The sequence below is a fragment of the Plecotus auritus genome (assembly GCF_963455305.1).
Source record: "Plecotus auritus genome assembly, chromosome: 1".
Lineage (NCBI taxonomy): Eukaryota > Metazoa > Chordata > Mammalia > Chiroptera > Vespertilionidae > Plecotus > Plecotus auritus.
The window spans coordinates 24,710,504-24,728,918 of NC_137770.1; the positions used below are offsets into that span (position 1 = coordinate 24,710,504).

Sequence of the window (18,415 nt, forward strand, 5' to 3'; positions counted from 1 at the left end):
AAGAGAAAGGAGTGACAAATGAGATTTTTACAACACTAACAACTGAAAAAGGCCTAACAAAATGACCAGAATATATAAAGATTTCTACAACTATTAATAAACAAACAAACAAACAAACAAACAGTAACTAGAAAAATAGGGAAAGGCTTGGACAAGCCCCTCACAGAAAAGGAGTCCCAAGTGGCTAATAAACATGTAAAATATGCTTATCTCATAGTCGAGAAAATATGTGTCAAAGCAGTAAGAAGACACCACTTTACACTCACCAGCAAAAATGTAAAAGGGGTGAGTATATGGAGCAACCAGAACATCTGAACGCATGTGGTAAATCAGTACAATCAAGTCAAAAACAGTTTAACGTCATCTCTTAAAGCTGCAGATGTGCATATCTGGCCCTTCCACAGCCAGGCCTGTAAGTCCTTATTTATGTGCAACAGGAAGCATGGGCATAACACTATTTGTAATAGCAAAAGCCCAGAAGCCCAAACATCCATCAACAGCAGAAAGCTAAATAAGCCCCACTAAACTCATGACCTGTGAGCCAAACCCAGCCCTCTGCCTATTTTAACAGAACGCAGCCCCATTCGTTCATTTACATGTTATCTGTGGCTGCATTCACATTACAACGTCAGAGTTAAGTAGTCAAGACAGAGACCTCTTGGCCCACGAAGCCTAAAATATTTACTGTCTGGTCAACATGAAAACAAATAAATTACAGCACCACGCAACAAGAAGCATTCATTTCAGAAATATTGACTAAAATATCAAGATGCAGAAGAGTATGTATTGGATAATTTCATTAAAACTAAAAAACTATCATGAGAGATACAGATATATGATAACACTATAAAGTAAGTCAAGGGGAAAACAATGCAAAAGTGGGATAATGGTTACCTCTAGGGTAATGAAAATGAGGAATAACACAGAGAGAACCTCAAAAGCAAGAGTAATTGTCTTTTTCTTATTCTAGATGGAAGGTATCAATATTCTTCATATGTCATGTATATTTTTGGCAAATAACAATGCTTGTCCTCTAAAATGTTATTCCCTCTTCCATATCAAGAATTTTAACTGGGCACATGTAATGACTACAATTCCCGGAATTCCTTGCAGAGCAGTATGGTCGTGTGACCAGGTTCTTCAATGGATTGTGAATGAAAGGGCCATGTGCCACTTCTGGGTCCCGCCCTTCGAGTGATCTGGCTCTCTAGGAGATGGAGGACTGGGTCCACACATGGAAGCCACTTGCTAAGGATGGCCAAGCTGCCAATCAATCCCGGAAAACCTCTGACTGTTGACTGTTACATGAGAGATGAGAGAGAACTAAACTTTTATCACGCTTAAGTTTCTGGTTTTTTATTTGTTTTGGTTTTTGAGGGAGGAAAGGAGCGCCTCTCTCTCAGAAGCTTAGCCTTACCCTAACTGCAGCTCGCGAGCCACATGCGGCTCGTGAGCCACGGTTTGCCGCTCTATTGACTAATGAGTTTGCCGACCACTGTCTTAGGGAAAAACACTTAAACATTTTAATAATGTACTAATGTCTTTAACCTGAAGTCAAAACTTCTGGGTAAGGGTAATGCCTGACGCAGTGGTTGGCAAACTCATTAGTCAACAGAGCAGCAAACCACGGCTTGCGAGCCGCAGTTTACCGACCACTGCCCTAATATAATGTGCAGTACTATAAATATTTTTCTGGATCTACTCAGTGTTTACTTTTTAAGGAAGTTTTTAAAAAAGTAGATGGGGTAAGGAAGCAGATATAGTAAATCTGACAGCTCCGTTGGGGAAATTTTGTTGAGAAGGGAGCAGAGTAATGGAGCAGTAGCTGAATGGAGATAAAGACTCAAAATACAGTTATGCATTTTAATTTTGTTTTCAAAATAGGAGAACCAAAGTATAGTAGTTAGTGTGTTGATGAAAATGAGCCACTCGCCCTAGCCGTTTTGGCTCTGTGGATAGAGCGTCAGCCTGTGGACTGAAGGTTCGATTCTGGTCAAGGGCACATGCCTGGGTTGTAGGCTCGATCTCCAGTAGGGGCCATGCAGGAGGCAGCCAATGAATAATTCTCTCTCATCATTGATGTTTCTATCTCTCTCCCTCTCCCTTCCTCTCTGAAATCAATAAAAATATATTTAAAAAAAGAAAATGAGCCACTCATGAGTGAGGCAGAGTGTGATGGTGCTGGAAGCAGAGACGCTGCTCTAGGAGTGAAGTCCTTGATAAAGAAGAGGAACTCGGAGCACAGGTGGTGGACTGGCTTCTGATAGGAGCAGAGCTGGCTCTAACAGGAGTGAATGCAGAAAACAAGCAGGTTGGTTTGTGGATTCAATAGCAGAAGGGTAAGAAATTCCCCACGTGACTGCTTCTATTTTATTTTATTATTTTATTTTTTTTCAGGAAAATGTGAAGGAAGGTCATTATTCAAGGAGTGGGGAGAAAGGTTGTGAGAGAGTCAACAGTGCCTTCTGGATCACAGAGGAAAACCAACTTTATAACAGGATGAAGGGTACCTATCTCAAATCAATGACTCAACACCCTACTTTGTGGTACAACTCTAGGGGCTGTCCTTGTAAAGTGGGAGCAAGATGAAAATGGCCATTATTATTCCCATTTTACAGAAGAGGAGAGGGAGGCTTAAAGAGTCATAAGTAAATTGCCCAAGGAGCTGATAAGTGGTGATACTGGAGTTTTACTGGGTCTGTATGGCCCCTAATCCTGGTACCCAATGCTTGAAACACAGAGAGCCTGAATGAGCAGTAATAAGGACTCAGCACAGATAAGATCATCCCCTGTACTCCTTTCCTGGCCAGAGGTCACAGGTCATCGTGCCTGAGTGGCCCAGAGGCTTTAGGCCACGTGGGATGATCTTGTGAGCCATCAGACATATGTGTGTATGCACCCATGTGTGCATGTGTGTGTGTCTGTGTGTGTACGTAGGATGGAAAGTGGTCGGAGGATACAAACATATATCCGAGTTCTCCGGCTCCAGTTCAAAGCTATTCTCTGAAATGCAGGAGAGGCGGTTTCAGAACACGAATGTATTTTGGAAAAGAAAAAGCATTTTTAAAGGTAAGCCATCTCGCATCCTCTTTCTTCATTCAAAGGGCCATAAAAGTGGTATTTCTGGCATGGGCTAGAGGCAGAATACTCTATAAATACAAAGCCATTAAATCCCATGCAGCGGGAACCTGATCGGGGCCTCCTTTTAATTTCCTGACATGAGCTGGCCACTAACCCAATTACCCAGAATCCCCGGAGGAGCCCTCCGCCTTCCAACCAGCACAAAGGGTGAGAGCACATTGCATCGATGTCAGCCTAGCTTTCACTGAAATCAAATATCTTTTAGAAAACACTTGGGAAAGGCAGGCAGGGGCTGATGGGAGGAGGAAATGGAGTGGGACTGGGGGGCTGGTGGCTGGAGGGAGAAGGGAGGTGAGGAGAAGTTTGCAGAGACAAGCTGTCTATGGAGGATTGCTGAAAGCCCAGAACTGTACTAAGGACTTGGGGGGCCCTGTGAAATTCAGCTAATATTTTTCCAAGTTCTACTGGCTTACAGGCTGTCAGGCCACACCCTGGCCGGGCTGCAAAGCCTGCCTATGGGGGAGAGCCTGACTGGCTTCCCAGGGGAACCCCTCATGCTGATTTTAGACCCCAGACAGGAGGCCAACCCAAGACAGATGCCTCCTCTTAGAGTCCCCCCAGCCAATCCACGCAATGGGAGGGCCACTGAAAAGTTGAGTGCAAACGAGGCTATCTTTGAGTCAAACACTATTACAACACGCCAAGAAAGCTGACATCTTAAAGCAATCCCACAGTGCATTTCACCAAGGAGTTGTCCATGTGGTCCCCACCTTGACTGGCCATTGGGATGGAGACCCAGATTCTTTTTCTTTTAATCCTCCCCTGAGAATATTTTTCCATTGATTTTTAGGGAGAGTGGAAGAGAGAGGGAAAGACAGAGAAATATCGATGTAAGAGAAACATATCGATTGGTTGCCTCCTGCACACACCCCAACCAGGGCCTGGGCTGGGGAGGAGCCTGCAACCAAGGTATGTGCCCTTGACCAGAATCAAACCTGGGACCCTTTGGTCCGCAGGACAATGTTCTATCCACTGAGCCAAACTGGTTAAGACTGGAGAGCTGGTTTCAACATCCCTGCTCTACAGGTGAAGAAATGGAGGCCCGGGAGCATGAGAATAATATGAACAGCAAGAATACCCCAGAGCCAGGAGGAGGACACAGCACCAACTCCTAACCCGGTGCAGAGTCTGTATTCAATTCTTTATAAAGAGAATAACCACTTTTTCCCCATGAAAATACAGATTTTTATGTCCTGGGTTTGCTTAAAGCAAGACAGAACCCTGGACATCACCCACATTCCACCATCATGGATTCCAGAGCCAACAGCAGCCTCCAGGTAGAGGCTGAGCCAACGGAACCATGCCTGACCTCTCCCAGCAGCTACTGCCCCACCCCCTTCATCGGCAGCCTCTCAGGTTATGCTACTTAAAGAGGGAAACCTGCTGCCCAGCCAGAGTGGCTCAATGGGTTGAGCGCTGTCCTGTGCACCAATGGGTTGCTGGTTCGATTAGATTCCCAGTCAGGGTACATGCAGGTTCCATTCCTGGTGGGGGCACGTGTGGAGAGACAGCTGGTCAATGTTTCTCACATCAATGCTTCTCTCTCTCTCTCTCTAAGCATGTCCTCGGGTGAGGATTTTAAAAAAGAAAGGGCCTAGCCAGTATGGCTCAGTGGTTGAGTGTCGGTTGACCTATGAGCCAGGAGGTCACGGTTCGATTCTTGGTCACGGTACATGCCTGGTTTGCAGAATCAATCCCCAGTAGGGGGTGTGCAGGAGGCAGCCAATCAACGCTTCTCTATCATTGATGTTTCTCTCTCTCCTCCCTTCCTCTCTGAAATCAATAAAAATATATTTTAAAATAAATTAAAATGTAAAAAGAAAGGGAACCCTATAAAAGGCATCCAGAGTGGCAGCACAGAGGAGGGGAACAGGGTTCAGATGTGTAGGTGAGATGGGGAGGAAGGGGAGACTGGCATCCACATTCTCCTCTTCCCCAGCCCCTCTTCCCCAAGACCCAGGACCCCAGCCCCACACCACCCCCAAGCCCAAGGCCCACTGTGGATCTTAGAGAGGGGAGCAGCCCCGGGGAAGGCTGGCACTTGCCTTTCAGAGTCAGGTCAGAGCCAGAGGGAAACAGAAGGAGGCAGGGGGTCTGGGCTCCTGCATACGAGGGAAGCAAGGCGGGGAGACACCCAAACAAAAGCAGGAGCAGGGCAGCTGCCAAGAGCCCCTGCCTGGCAAGGACTCAGGCTCCTCAGTGAGGCACACACCTCCTAAGGGGGCCGGTCCCCGCGGAGCTGCAGATCCCAGGGTCTCCCCAAGGCTCTGCACTGCGAGACGGGACAGAGAGGAAACAGTGGCGCTCGGCTTTGTCCGCACAGGGAGCCTTTGTGGCATCTTTGCCCCATTGGGCTTAGAACTGCCAGCGCCTGCGAAGCGGTGGGGAGGGCAGTGCTCTGGTGGCGGCCCTTCCTCCTCCAGGCAGAGCTCCCGAAGGGCCTCTCCAGGCTGGACCCCAGGCGGTTGACCTCTGCACACCTGCCCGCTCCTGACAACAGCCTCCAATGCTCCGGGCTGCCACCTCTGTGTCCTGTTCCACGTCCTACGTACGTACGTCCAGGACCAACCACAGGGCTATTTACGGTGGGGGGGGGGGAGGTTGGTCTAATACAGCACATTTTTAATCTAGAAAGAGGGCTGTTTCTCCACTTGATCCCCAATGAAGCCCTGGCTGGCCTTCTCCATCTCAAAGGGGTTAAAAGAAGTGAGTAATGAGGACAGCAGTTAAAAGGCCTCGTGCTATGTAGACACAGGGCTAGTGGAGGAACTGTTTCAAGAGCTTCTGTCTTACAGGTGTAGGCCCAGGGCTGAGCTGAAGTGTGGAGGGGCCTCCAATTGCCACAAGACGATCCAAGCCACCTACTGGCAAAGCATCTTCCATTTGCCAGGGGGGAAGCATGGGAGGGGTGCCCCTGGGGCTCTTAAAGGCTGGGCTGAGTTCCAGCAAACCCCCTCCTAGGGAGGGAGTGCATTCCAGTCCTGCCCTCCCTTCTCCCTCCCAGCCCCTCCCCTTCCCCCTTTCATCAACCCACACCTCTCTTCCTGCCCCTCCCAAAATCATAAAAGCTGGCCTGTAAGGATTTCCACTGGCTCTCCTTGAAAGCTAGGGAAGGGGAGACACACACACTACCCATTCCCCAAAAGTGGCACCCCACAGGAGTCGTCAATCTGAGCCAATCCGATCGACAGGGAAGGTGATGAGACCTGGACCAGCGCTGTCTGTCCAAATAACAAGAACCACATGTCCCCTTACATGTCCTAGCAGCCACACTAAAGAAGGCAACAAGAAGAATGTGACATTCATGTCCTAATATGCTTTGTTTAACCCAATGTACCCAAATGTGATCATCCCCAACATGCACTCATGGTTTAAAAATTATTACCAGGCTATTTTACCCTCCTCTTATCATCCTTGTCATCTTTGAAGTCAGGCGTGTACTTTACACTCAGAACCGGCGGCTCACGGTGCACGTTGGACGGCACAGCTCCAGAGAAAGAGAGGCGAAGGGAAGGGAAAGAAGGGGAGTGAGAGGATGGGGAGGAGGGAATGGGAAGGCGAAAGGATCCTCGAGGTGACAGTGATGTCCTGTCCGCCTGCCGGGAAGCAGAGGCTGCCCCTTTGCAAGTGACAAGTGCCATAAAGTCACCCCAAGCCTTAATGTTGTGATCTCTGCACCCCCACACTCCATGGGCTCCTGGGAGGTGAAACAGCATCTCAAGCCTGCCTCTCCCAGGGGCCTTCTGCCGAGTGGCCAAGCCAGTTGCCCAGGCCCACCTCAGAGCGGAAGGGAGAGGGAGAGGGAGAAACATCAATGATGAGAGAAAATCATTGATTGGCTGCCTCCCGCACACCCCCACTGGGGACTGAGCCCATAACCCAGATGTGTGCTCCAATAGGGAATCGAACCGCGACCTCCTGGTTCATAGGTCGATGCTCAACCCCTGAGCCAGGTCGGGGCCCGTCTCCTTTAGGAGTGGAGAGCCAGGTGGGGGGCTGGAGGCTGCGAGCCTGCTTACAGGGTGTGTGACAAAGGAAGGATGGGCACTCCAGGGGGCAGGGGCAGGTCTTAATTTGGGATGTACAGAGGGACTTCTAGGGCCTGGGGACCCCTGGAACCGTGTGCACATGCGCTGGCCTGGGGCCATCCACAGCTTGCGGGTACCCTGAGACTCCCAGGGAGCTTCGGCGGGTGGGCCTCTTACCTTCCTTCAGCATCCCCACTTTGAGGCATTTCATGAAGCGGCAGGCCTGGCAGGACTTCCGCCTCCGCTTGGTGATCTCACACTCGTTGGTGGCCGGGCAGCTGTACTCGATGTTCCCTGTAAGCAGACACAGACAGGGTTGCCAGGTGCCAGGCAGGGCCCCCACCCACCGGCCAGAGACCGGATGGGGATTAACTGGCCAGACCTACACCGCCCACCACACCAAGGTTCCCACAGGGCAGTGGTTCTCAAAGTAGGTGCTCTGAGGTACTTGCCAAAATGTTTCCAACTCTCTTAAATATGGAGACCCCAGTTTCCGAGTCTGGGTGGGCCAGGCACCCACAGCTTTGAAGAATGGCCACCCACTGGGCTGGGACATCAGAACTCCCTGCGGGGATGTCCTCAGGCTTCAGGGTACCTCAGTCTCCCCAGTGGCATATGGAACTCATTTACTATCGGATTTTCTGAGAACGCCCAGGAGCCAGGTTCCACCACCCACAAAGTGCTTGGAAGTAATGAAACAATTGAGTCCCAACACAAAGTGCCTGACTGGGTACTGAGTACTCACAGTGGCTTGGTGAGTGCTCTTAGCCCCATTCTGAGGTGAGGAAACTGAGGCTTGAAGAGGTTGATTTGCCCAGGGAAGCTTAAGACCTCAATCTCTCTCTCTCTCTCTCTCTCTCTGCAGTCAGCCCACACCTCCACACCTTTCCCATCCCATTTCCTGCAGGGAGCGTGCTGGGGATGGGAGAGGACAGGAAGGGAAGGAATTAAGATTCCATGTGTCCCCCTCCTCTGCTGCCTAAACCTTATCCATTTCTTAGGTCACTCTGGCTTCTTGGGAAATAATTTCAATATTTGATAAGATGGTAAAATTTAAAAGATAAACTCTATACTTAAACTAATTTACCCAAGTCTACCCAGGCTTAGAAGCTCTGTAGAATCTGGCCCCCGCCCACCCCTGTCTCCAGCCTCAACACCCTGCTTGCTGCTCTACATTGTTACCAGTTCCTGGAACTCAGTGATCCGTGTGTGTGTGTGTGTGTGTGTGTGTGTGTGTGTGTGTGTGTGTGAGAGAGAGAGAGAGAGAGAGAGAATTTCCAACTTTATTTATTTATTTTTGTTCCTTTCAATTTGTTTTATGGCCCCAGCGGCTGACTGCCAGTGAAGCCAGGCTGGTGGTCTGTAATTTCTGTAAGTGCCTCCTCGATAAAGTAATGAGATTAATTCATCGGAATTCCTGTGGTCTCTTGAGGGCACTCTAGGAGAGCTTCGGAGCAGGGAGAGGTCTCTCGGTCTCTGTCTCTGTCTCTGTCTCTGTCTGTCTGTCTGTCTCTCTCTCTCTCTCTCTCTCTCACACACACACACACACACACACACACACACACACACACACTCACACATACACACGCACATCATCATCACCACCCCCCAAGCTCAGGTGTGGCAGATTTGGGGGTGGGCTCTCATAGGACAGGGTCATGGTCAATGGCATAAATTCAGGGTTCTCCCAAAGGACTTGCATGCATGCATAGAAGCATAACCAATGGAATGGATGCAGACAGCTTGGGGGCAAGGGCATGTGCTGGGGGGTGGGAGCGGCCGGGGAGAGGTCAGTGGGGCTAAAGGAGACACATGTAATACTTTCAACAACAAAGAATTTAAATTAAAAACAAACAAACAAATAAAAAAATTTCAGGGTTCTAACTTGGAAGTGTGCCCACTATAGACATACGCAGACTCCACTGCAGGCAGGCAAGTCACTGAACCTCTCTGGGCCCCCGTTTCCTCATCGGTTAAATGGGCACAGGTTCCCATCTCATAAAATTGTGCGGATTCGGTGACAGCAAGCACGTAAAGACTTAGGGACGCCTACACACGGGCCAGCACGCATTCAAGGTTACCAGGCTATTTTACATCTCGGCAGGGCTGCCAGGGTGCACACAGCCAAAGACTCTGGGGAAGTCTTTGCTCGGTGTCACCTGAAGCGAGCCACCCATTCTGACACCTGAGAACATTAAGATGGGCCTCCCACAGCTAGACCTCAGAGCTGATGCCGTGTGCCTGTGGGAGGGAGGCAGGAAAGCCCAGAGCCTGACCTGGATTTCTGTGACCTTGAGGCAGAGGGGAAATTGCCACCATCAACTCTTTGATCCTGCTCCCCAGGAGAAGGAAAGCCAGGGCCATCCCCCATCAGCTTCTGTCCTTGAACAAGGGCAGGGACAGCGGTCCTCTCTTGGGGCTCAGGGATGGGGCTGTTGAGCTTAGGTAAATGGCCGTCGGGGACTGCGGGCTCAGGGAGGGGGATGCTGGCTAACCCCAGAGTCTGAATGGACGCATTTTAAGCTGCCGGCGTGAGCAGGCTGGTTCCACTCCCTTCTCTATCTCACTCTGGGGGGCCAGAGACTATCCCTTCCCCTCTGTGTGGTCCACTGTCCTCAACTCTGCTCCCTCCCCTCCTCCTTCCCCCATGACTGCATGATCTCATTCCTGCCACGGCTTCTTCGGCTTCTTCGGCTATCCGGAAGCTGTAAGGATGGGCAGCTAGACTCCCTGCCTGTGCTTCACACCCCTACGCGTCTACCTGCTGCTTATTTCCACCTGCAAGTCCCTTGGGCTCCTCACACTGCACCCATCCTCATCCAACAAGTTCCTCTTACTGTGCTCCTTGTCTTAGCAAAGGGGCCACCGGCCACCCCATCACCCAGGTCAGACACTGAGGTGGCATCCTGGATGTTTCTAAGAGCCTTTTTATCCCACTCCCCTGATATTTCCTCCCTCCTTCCCCTCTGCCTTGGCTGGTTTCAATGCTCAGCACCTCTTGCCTCACCTTCTAATGTGCTAGCCTCCTCTGTCTCCATCTCCCTTTCCACTTGGCCTATGGGGGCACATTAATAACTTTCCTGTGCAAGATCCCTCGAGGGACCTCTGGTTCTTTTTTTATTATTATTATTATTTTATTGATTTCCGAGAGGAAGGGAGAGGGAGAGAAAGACAGAAACATCCATGATGCGAGAGAATCATGGATCGACTGTCTCCCGCACGCCCCACACTGGGGATCAAGCCCGCAACCCAGGCATGTGCCCTTGACTGGAATCAAACCCAGGACCCTTCAGTCTGCAGGCCGACGCTCAATCCATTGAACCAAACCGGGTAGGGCAAGGGACCTCTGGTTCTTCATGGCACACTGAAACTGTCTGTGGGCCTTCCCCAAAGCCCACTACAGGGCAGTACCGGAGTGAGAACTGTCACAAAGAATGGAGGAAGTAGAAACCAAAGTCGCTAAGGAGGGGGATCCAGATAAGAACTAAGGCCCGGCCGGTGTGGCTCACTGGTTGAGCGTCAACCTATGAACTGGGAGGTCACGGTTCAATTCCCAGACAGGGCACATGCCCAGGTTGAGGGCTCGATCCCCCTTGCAGGGAGTGGAGGAGGCAGCCGATCAATGATTCTCTCTCATCATTGATGTTTCTCTCTCTCTCTCCCTCTCCCTTCCTCTCTGAAATCAGTAAAAATATATTTTGAAAGAAAAAGAAAGAAAAAGAACTAAGCCCTTTGTCCTGTGGAACCTCAGAAAGCCTCGGATGTTGAAGACTCAAGACTCAGCAGCGGACCTCCTGGTGCATGGGACAATGCTCAACCAACTGAGCCCTACAGGCCAGGCGAAAGAGAACTTTAAATGGCTAATTCTGGATCATGAAGGGAGGAGAGAGAATGGCTAGGGCCAGGGACAGTTATTTTTCATTGTCAAATTTACACTGCCATTGCCGAAACCGGTTTGGCTCAGTGGATAGAGCGTCAGCCTGCAGACTGAAGGGTCCCGGGTTCGATTCCGGTCAAGGGCATGTACCTAGGTTGCGGGCACATCCCCAGTGGGAGGTGTGCAGGAGGCAGCTGATCGATGTTTCTCTCTCATCGATGTTTCTAGCTCTCTATCCCTCTCCCTTCCTCTCTGTAAAATATCAATAAAATATATTTTACAAAAAAATTTACACTGCCATTTACTTCTTAAATTTGTGTGCATGTATTATTTTGACAAAAGTTAAAAATTAATTTAAAATTTACATTTAAGAAATTGTCCTACTGCTCCTCATTGTGTCAAGAATGACATCTAGCCCTAACTGGTTTGGCTCAGTGGATAGAGCGTCGGCCTGCAGACTGAAAGGTCCCAGGTTCGATTCCAGTCAAGGGCATGTACCTTGGTTGCGGGCACATCCCCAGTAGGAGGTGTGCAGGAGGCAGCTGATCGATGTTTCTAACTCTCTATCCCTTTCCCTTCCTCTCTCTCTAAAAAAAAAAAAAAAAAAGAATGACATCTAACCCCCAGGGCAGAGCCTACCAGGCCCTTTGTGAACTGGCCACCTCTGACCATCGATGTTTCTAGCTCTCTATCCCTCTCCCTTCCTCTCTGTAAAAAAATCAATAAAAAAAATAATAAAAATTAAAAAAAAGCAAATGAACTGAAAGCAAAAACCCCACCCACAGAACCCTAGAATTCAAAGGCGACCTCCCAGGTGTCAAAGGCCATCCCTTGCCCTCGGTCCTCCCTGTCCTGGTCCTTCCTCAAGCCCCGGACACCCCTCACACCTCTTCAAACGCACTCCTCTCTTAGACTCTACCTCCCTTCTCCCTGCGGGGTCTTGCAGCATCTCTGACCGCCTCTCTATTTATCACATCGAATCCAAGATGCTTTGGGTGATAAGACTGCAGCATTATTTTATGTATCACTAAGAAAGAAAGAAAGAAAAAACTGCCAGTCAAACCAGGACTATGCTTCCTTGCCACTGGCATTTTCATTTCTGATTAAAAGAGCTCTTTGAGATTTAGATACAAGTTTGATCATCTAGCATTCTTGTGCTTACATGAAAGAGAAAATAGGGGAAAGAGAATCATTTTGTTGTTGTTGTTGTTGTTAATCCTCACCGGAGGACATTTTTTCCCATTGATTTTCAGAGAGAGAGGAAGGGAGGGAGGGAGGGGAGAAAGAGACATCAGTGTGAGAGAGGCACATTGATTGGTTGCCTCCCTTGAATGCCCCAACTGGGCCAGGGATGGAACCTGCAACCCATGTAGATGCCCTTGACTGGGACTTAAACATGAAACCCTTCAGTGCATGGACAGACGCTCTAACCACTGAGCTACCAGCCAGGGCTCTCTTGAATCATTGTTTATCAAAGCCATCATTTTCCTGTTTTCCTGCGGAATCGTCCTCTCTGTTATGAGGGAGCATGCCCATTGCTGTCCCGGGGTTTCCTGCCTGGTCACTGGCCCCTTCCTGCAGCTTTAACGTGCATGTGAGGGCAGTGACAACCACATACAGCTGTCACCTACCGGACAGTACACAGCCGACTCAGAGATGTTACATGGAGAGAATGTGCATCTTAGAACTGATGAAACCTGGTACTTCTCAGTCTCCTTCAAGGTTCCTATACACCCCCCCTTCCCTCCCCCTTCCTCTCACAGGGCCCCTCCTCCCACCCCATCCCTCCCCCACTTCTTCTGAACAGCTTTCCCAGAAACAAGCTCTCCAGGAGGGCATGTTAACCACCCCCCCACCCCTCTCAGTTCAGCAGGTCTGGGAGGAGCCAGAAATTTGCATTTCTAACAGGGTCCCATATGAAGCCTGAGTTTGGGCCTGGGGCCAGGGCTCTGAGAACCAGGACCCTAGAAGAGCACATGAGGCCCCATTTCCAACTCCCCAGGGTAAGTCCTGTGAACTGATCAAACTCAGCATGTGTCCAGCTTTATCCGAGGCCCCGGCCCCTTCCTCCCTGCCGGACCCCTTCCACCAGCAAAAGCTCTCTTCCTGGGTTTCTTTCCCTGATGGCCTCACTATCTCCCCAGGAGCTGAGATTAGTAATCTAGGAGCCAGTATTCTTTTTATCCTGACTCCACTGTCAAAAGTCTCTCGAGCCTGCCCTCCCCTTTAACCTTCGGCCACTGTCCCGCGTGGGGCCTTTCTAAGTGGACTGTGAGCCACATCTCTTCGCTGGACAGTTAAATCGCCTCCTTACAGGTCTCCCTGCCCACAGGCTCCTCCAAATCCAGACCATCTTCCCTATCACTGCCAGACCATCTTGCTGGGTGATGTGGGCCCGGCCAGTGTGGCCCAGTGGTTGACTGTGAACCAGGAGGTCACCGGTTCAATTCCCAGTCAGGGTCGGGACACATGCTGGATTGCGGGCTTGATCCTCGGTGAGGGGCATGCAGGAGGCAGCCCATCGTTGGTGTTTTTCTCTCTCCCTCTCCCTCTCCCTCTCCCTTCCTCTCTCTCCCTCTAAAAGAAATCAATAAATTGATTTTTAAAAAAGGAGATTTGGTTCATTCCCTACTCAAAAACCTTCAGTGGCTTCCTGTTGCCAAGCATAAAAAACAAAAACAATTACTATTCATTTAATGGTTATCGTATGCCAGGCACAAAGCTAAACATTTTACAATGTGTCTCACTTGACTTCTGCAATAACATTCTAGGAGCAGGAACTATTTATTAGCCTCACGAGTCCCATTTTCTTGACAAGGATTTCAAGGCCCAGAGAAACTAAGGGACTCGCCCAAGTTAACACAACTAGGAGATTGTGCGGCTGGGATTCTGAGCCAGGTGAAGCAGCCCTCACACTGAAATATTACTCTATATTCTTCCTAATGTTATCGGAGAAATGGAGGCTCTTTCTCCACGGCTCGTGGGCGTGGGGTTCTTGGGGTGCCACTGGAATAAGCATTTCCAGAGGCCCCATGGGAGGATGAGTGGTCTTCATTTGCGTGGAATTATATTTTTGGGTTTCCCAAGTCCCATTTCCCTTAATCCAGTCCTGGAAGAGGTGCAGCTGGGGAGTTAGCAGAGCTAAAAGCAAAGCCAGCATCCAGAGAGTTTCCGTTTCATGGTGGAGCTGGGCCCGGTGTAGCATCAGGCTAGCTATGGTCCATTAGTGAGGTCCGCATGGCTGTGAGCCATGTGGGCGAATGCGTGCTTTACTCCCACAGGCCAGGAGTCAAGCACGAGCAAGTTAAGAGCAAGAGAGAGAGAACTCCTTTGTTTAGGAGATTAAATACACTGAGTGGCCAGATTATTATGATCTCTAAACACATAGTAATCTGGCCACTCAGTGTATATCCTATATAATAAAAGGCTAATATGCAAATTGGCCGGACCCCACCCATGCATGAATTCATGCACTGGGCCTCATACACACACACACACACACACACACACACACACACACACACACACACACATATATACACACACTGAGTGGCCAGATTATTATGCATTCAGAGATCATAATAATCTGGCCACTCAGTGTATATTAAATCGTCCTGTGCTTGCAGTAGCCATGCCTACTCTGGCCAATGACCTATTCCCAGGTGTCACTGACGGAAAGTACCTTCCCTATTTTACAAGACTTTACTGGGCATGTCTATAACATTTGGCCTGCCCTTTGCTCCTTTTCTGTGAAGACGGATCTCGAGAATTCTCGTGTTTTCATATTACACAGTATTTTACAAAGTATCATACTTTAAAAAGATATTAGCTTTTAAGAACATGTAATAAATAACTCCAAAATGCAATGGGTATTTAATTTTAAGGGGTGCCTTTAACATTTATGTAAAACGTTTTTTGTACTCGTTCAAGAGAAACTTATCTGGCCACTGGGTAAAGCTAGCAATAAAACTACTGGTCTGCAATGTGTTAATTAATAGCCTGGTTATTGCAACAGTAGCAGTAACACAGCCTAGGAAGCCCTTCTACATCCAGCCCGCACTGCTCTCCCAGCCCGCACTGCTCTCCCAGCCCGCACTGCTTTCCCAGCCTGCACTGCTCTCCCAGCCTGCACTGCTCTCCCAGCCCGCACTGCTCTCCCAGCCCGCACTGCTTTCCCAGCCCGCACTGCTCTCCCAGCCTGCACTGCTTTCCCAGCCCAGCATCTACCCCTCAGCACCCCCTTCCTTAGCCAAGCACGTTCACCTCCTCTGGGCCCTGCTCTGGCTGTTCTTTCTGCCACACAGGCTCACCTTTCACTCCTGCTTAAATGGCCCTTCCTCTGGGAAGCCCTCCGGGCCCTCTCTGACCTCTGTGTCTCCCCTGACTTGCATGTGGCTGTGCCTCTGAAAAGAGGAATTGTGATTTGTTCTTCCTCCCATTCCTTCAGGGCCCTCCAGACAGCACCCAGAGTTTGTGGGTTTATTGACTCTCTTTGTATAGATGAGGAAACTGAGGCCAGAGGACACTAACCTTGCCCAAGGTCAACCAGCTGGTGAGTGGTACCCCACTCTCAACTTTCACCCACTTCTGGCTTTGTCTCTGTTACAACTCCCACCCCCCATTGTCTTGTGTCCCCTGGGGTCCTCCAGCCTTATTCTCCAGGACAAAGGGCCTGGAGGTAGTCCAAGGCAGAATAACCCATCAATCATCGCCCTGCCCCTCTCCACAGGGAGTTTCCTTCTAAGCCTGCATCTGGGCCCAGGTGAACAGAGGCAGCACTGTGCCAGGGCCGCTGTCTCACTAGCTCCTCACGTGTAAGTTACAGACCAGGAGCTGCTCCAGGGGCCTCCCAGTGACCTGCGAAGTTGGCCACATGCCCTGGGAACCTGAGGAGGGCACAGGTTGGCTTTACCCTCTGACAGCCGCTTGCGGCCATGCATCCAGTGTCCATTTATTCGTCAGTTGCTTTCATTCCACCTGGAAGAAAATCCAAGAGTGGCACCCTCGTGGCCTGCGACTCTCTCCAGCCCCCTCTCCGTCCACTCTGCCCTCAGTCAGTCAGGCCGGCTGCACTGGCCTTCCTTCTGGTCCTGAAACACACTGCTGTTTCCTCAGCCTGAACGTGGTCCCAGGATTCTTTCCCATACTCCACCCTACCTTGAAAGTCACCTTCTTAGCACCTCTGCCCTAAATCTCCATCTATGGGAGACCCCCCTCTCTCAATCACCTTTCGTCTCTTTGGTTTTTCTCCTTGAAACACTTATCTCAGTCTGTCTTTGCGCTTTTTTAAAAAATATATATTTCTTTATTGATTTCAGAGAGGGGAGGGAGAGGGAGAGAGAGATAGAAACATCAATGATAGGAGAGAATCATTGATTGGCTGCCTCCTGCACACCCCCTACCGGGGATCGAACCCGCAACCCGGGCATGTGCCCTTGGCCGGCATCGAACCTGGGACCCTTCAGTCCGCAGGCCGACGCTCTATCCACTGAGCCAAACCAGCCAGGGCTGTGCTTCTTTATTTGTTAGCATGTTTACTGTCCGTCTTCCTCGCTAGAACCCCAGCCCAGCAAGGTAGGGCCATTGCTCCATCTTAGCTCCCAGAACAATGGCTGGGACGGAACCTCTGCCGCATAAGCTCACGTGTAAGGCAGGCGCTTTCCCCACACCTTGTCCTTTAGAAAAGAAAGTTGCTTAACACTTCATTCTTTAGGGGGCCTCACAGTGGAGGTGCTATGCCAACCACTTTGTATCGAACAGCCCCCCTTGGAGAAGACCGCAATGAGTGCCAGTTGCCCGAGGGAATCAGGAAGGAAGAGAGTAGGAAATTTTACACAAACTCAGTCCTGAGACTATGAGCTCACAATTGCAGATGCTAAGTGTCAAAAGCAGTACAGACCTGATTGTTGAACCCGTGCCTGTAAACCGACCCAAATGAAAAAGAACTGTACGTATGGCTTGACGTAAAATTTTCAGGGATAGCAGCCCAAGCAAGCTCGTAAGATCTCAAGTAACAGAAATGGGAGTGGAGAGAGCGCGCTCTAAGAGACTGGTTCAAAAGCAGCCCGAGAGAAGGCCACAGCACTGCCAGCAAAGACTCACGTGGCACGTTTGGTGAGCCTTGCTTTACAGTGCACGAGGGGGGGAGGGTTAACAATGGCAGTGGACTTCCGGCTCTCGGCTCCCAGGAGTTCTCAGGTGCAACTTTCTGGGGTGGTCCTGAATCTGGGTTCAGCCAGCACCAGCCGCCTCCACCACCCTGCGGCTGAAGTTCAGCCCTAACGAAATCAAAGGCATATACCTGAGGTGCACCGGAGGGGAAGTGGGTGCCCCGCCTGCCCTGTCCCCCAAGATCGGCCCCCTGGGCCTGTCTCCAAAAAAAGGTGGGTGATGACATCGCCAAAGCAACCGGTGATTGGAAGGGTCCAAGGATTACAGTGAAACTGACCATTCAGAACAGACAGGCCCTGATACAAGTAGTGCCTTCTGCCTCTGCCCTGGTCCTCAAAGCCCTCAAAGACCCGCCAAGAGACAGAAAGAAGCCAAAACCCATTAAGCACAGCGGAACTATCACTTGACGAGATTGCCAGCATCGCCCGACAGATGCAGCGCCGATCGTTAGCTGGAGAGCTCTCTGGAGCCATTACAGAGATCCTGGGGACGGCCCGGGCTGCGGGCTGCAAGGCGGATGGCCGCCACCTCGTGACAGCATAGATGGCATCAACAGTGGTGCAGTGGAATGTCCAGCTGGTTAGGAACCGCAAAGGAAAATGTTTTGATTAAAGATCATTTGACAAGGAGAAAAAGGGAAAAATGGTGGTGGAGCCGCAGAAGACCCCGTGAGGACACAGTGAGAAAGCAGCCGGCTACAAGGCAGGAAGAGAGGCCGCCTGCCCTGGGAACTTGATCTTGAACTTACAGCCTCCAGGACTGTGAAAAAAATAAAAGTCTATTGTTTAGCTAAAAAGTAAAAATGTGAGTAGAAAAGGTTTCCCCAAAAATATATCGTTTTATACAATGTGACTTAAAATATGCAATACAGCAAAGGTTCCCATATTGTGATGCATAGACGTTTGACTATTTTACCTAGATCCCTAAAAGTTTAAATATACAAACAGGCCAAACTTCTTCGGTGTGTCCTCATTGAGAAAATGGGGGGGTCACTTTGGGGATCATCTTCTACTCAGACACATTGAGACTTTCCTCTGTGCCAGGGATGTGGGCGGGTGTGAGGCTCAGTGAAAAATCAAGGTATATATTAACGCTGTTCCTTAAAAGCATGCAACCTTCTTGGGCACTTGGACAAGAAATTGCAATAACCGTACAGTGTGGTATTGCCGGGGTGCTGGGAGATTCCCAGGAGCAGCCA

At 50.0% G+C, this 18,415-nt stretch overlaps 1 protein-coding gene and 1 pseudogene across 3 annotated transcripts in view; one reads left to right on the forward strand and one right to left on the reverse strand.

The window, feature by feature from the left end:
• ESRRB (estrogen related receptor beta) overlaps positions 1-18,415 on the reverse strand; it is a 108,494-nt gene that overhangs the window by 30,558 nt on the left and 59,521 nt on the right. For both annotated transcript variants that reach the window (XM_080679320.1, XM_080679321.1), the window contains exon 3: positions 7,347-7,463. In XM_080679320.1, coding sequence (XP_080535446.1) covers positions 7,347-7,463 — 117 coding nt within the window. The remainder of the gene's footprint in view (positions 1-7,346; positions 7,464-18,415) is intronic.
• On the forward strand, positions 14,284-17,801 carry LOC308253494 (large ribosomal subunit protein uL11-like; annotated as a pseudogene). Its single transcript has 2 exons — positions 14,284-14,289; positions 17,282-17,801. The product of its transcript is annotated as a large ribosomal subunit protein uL11-like (transcript).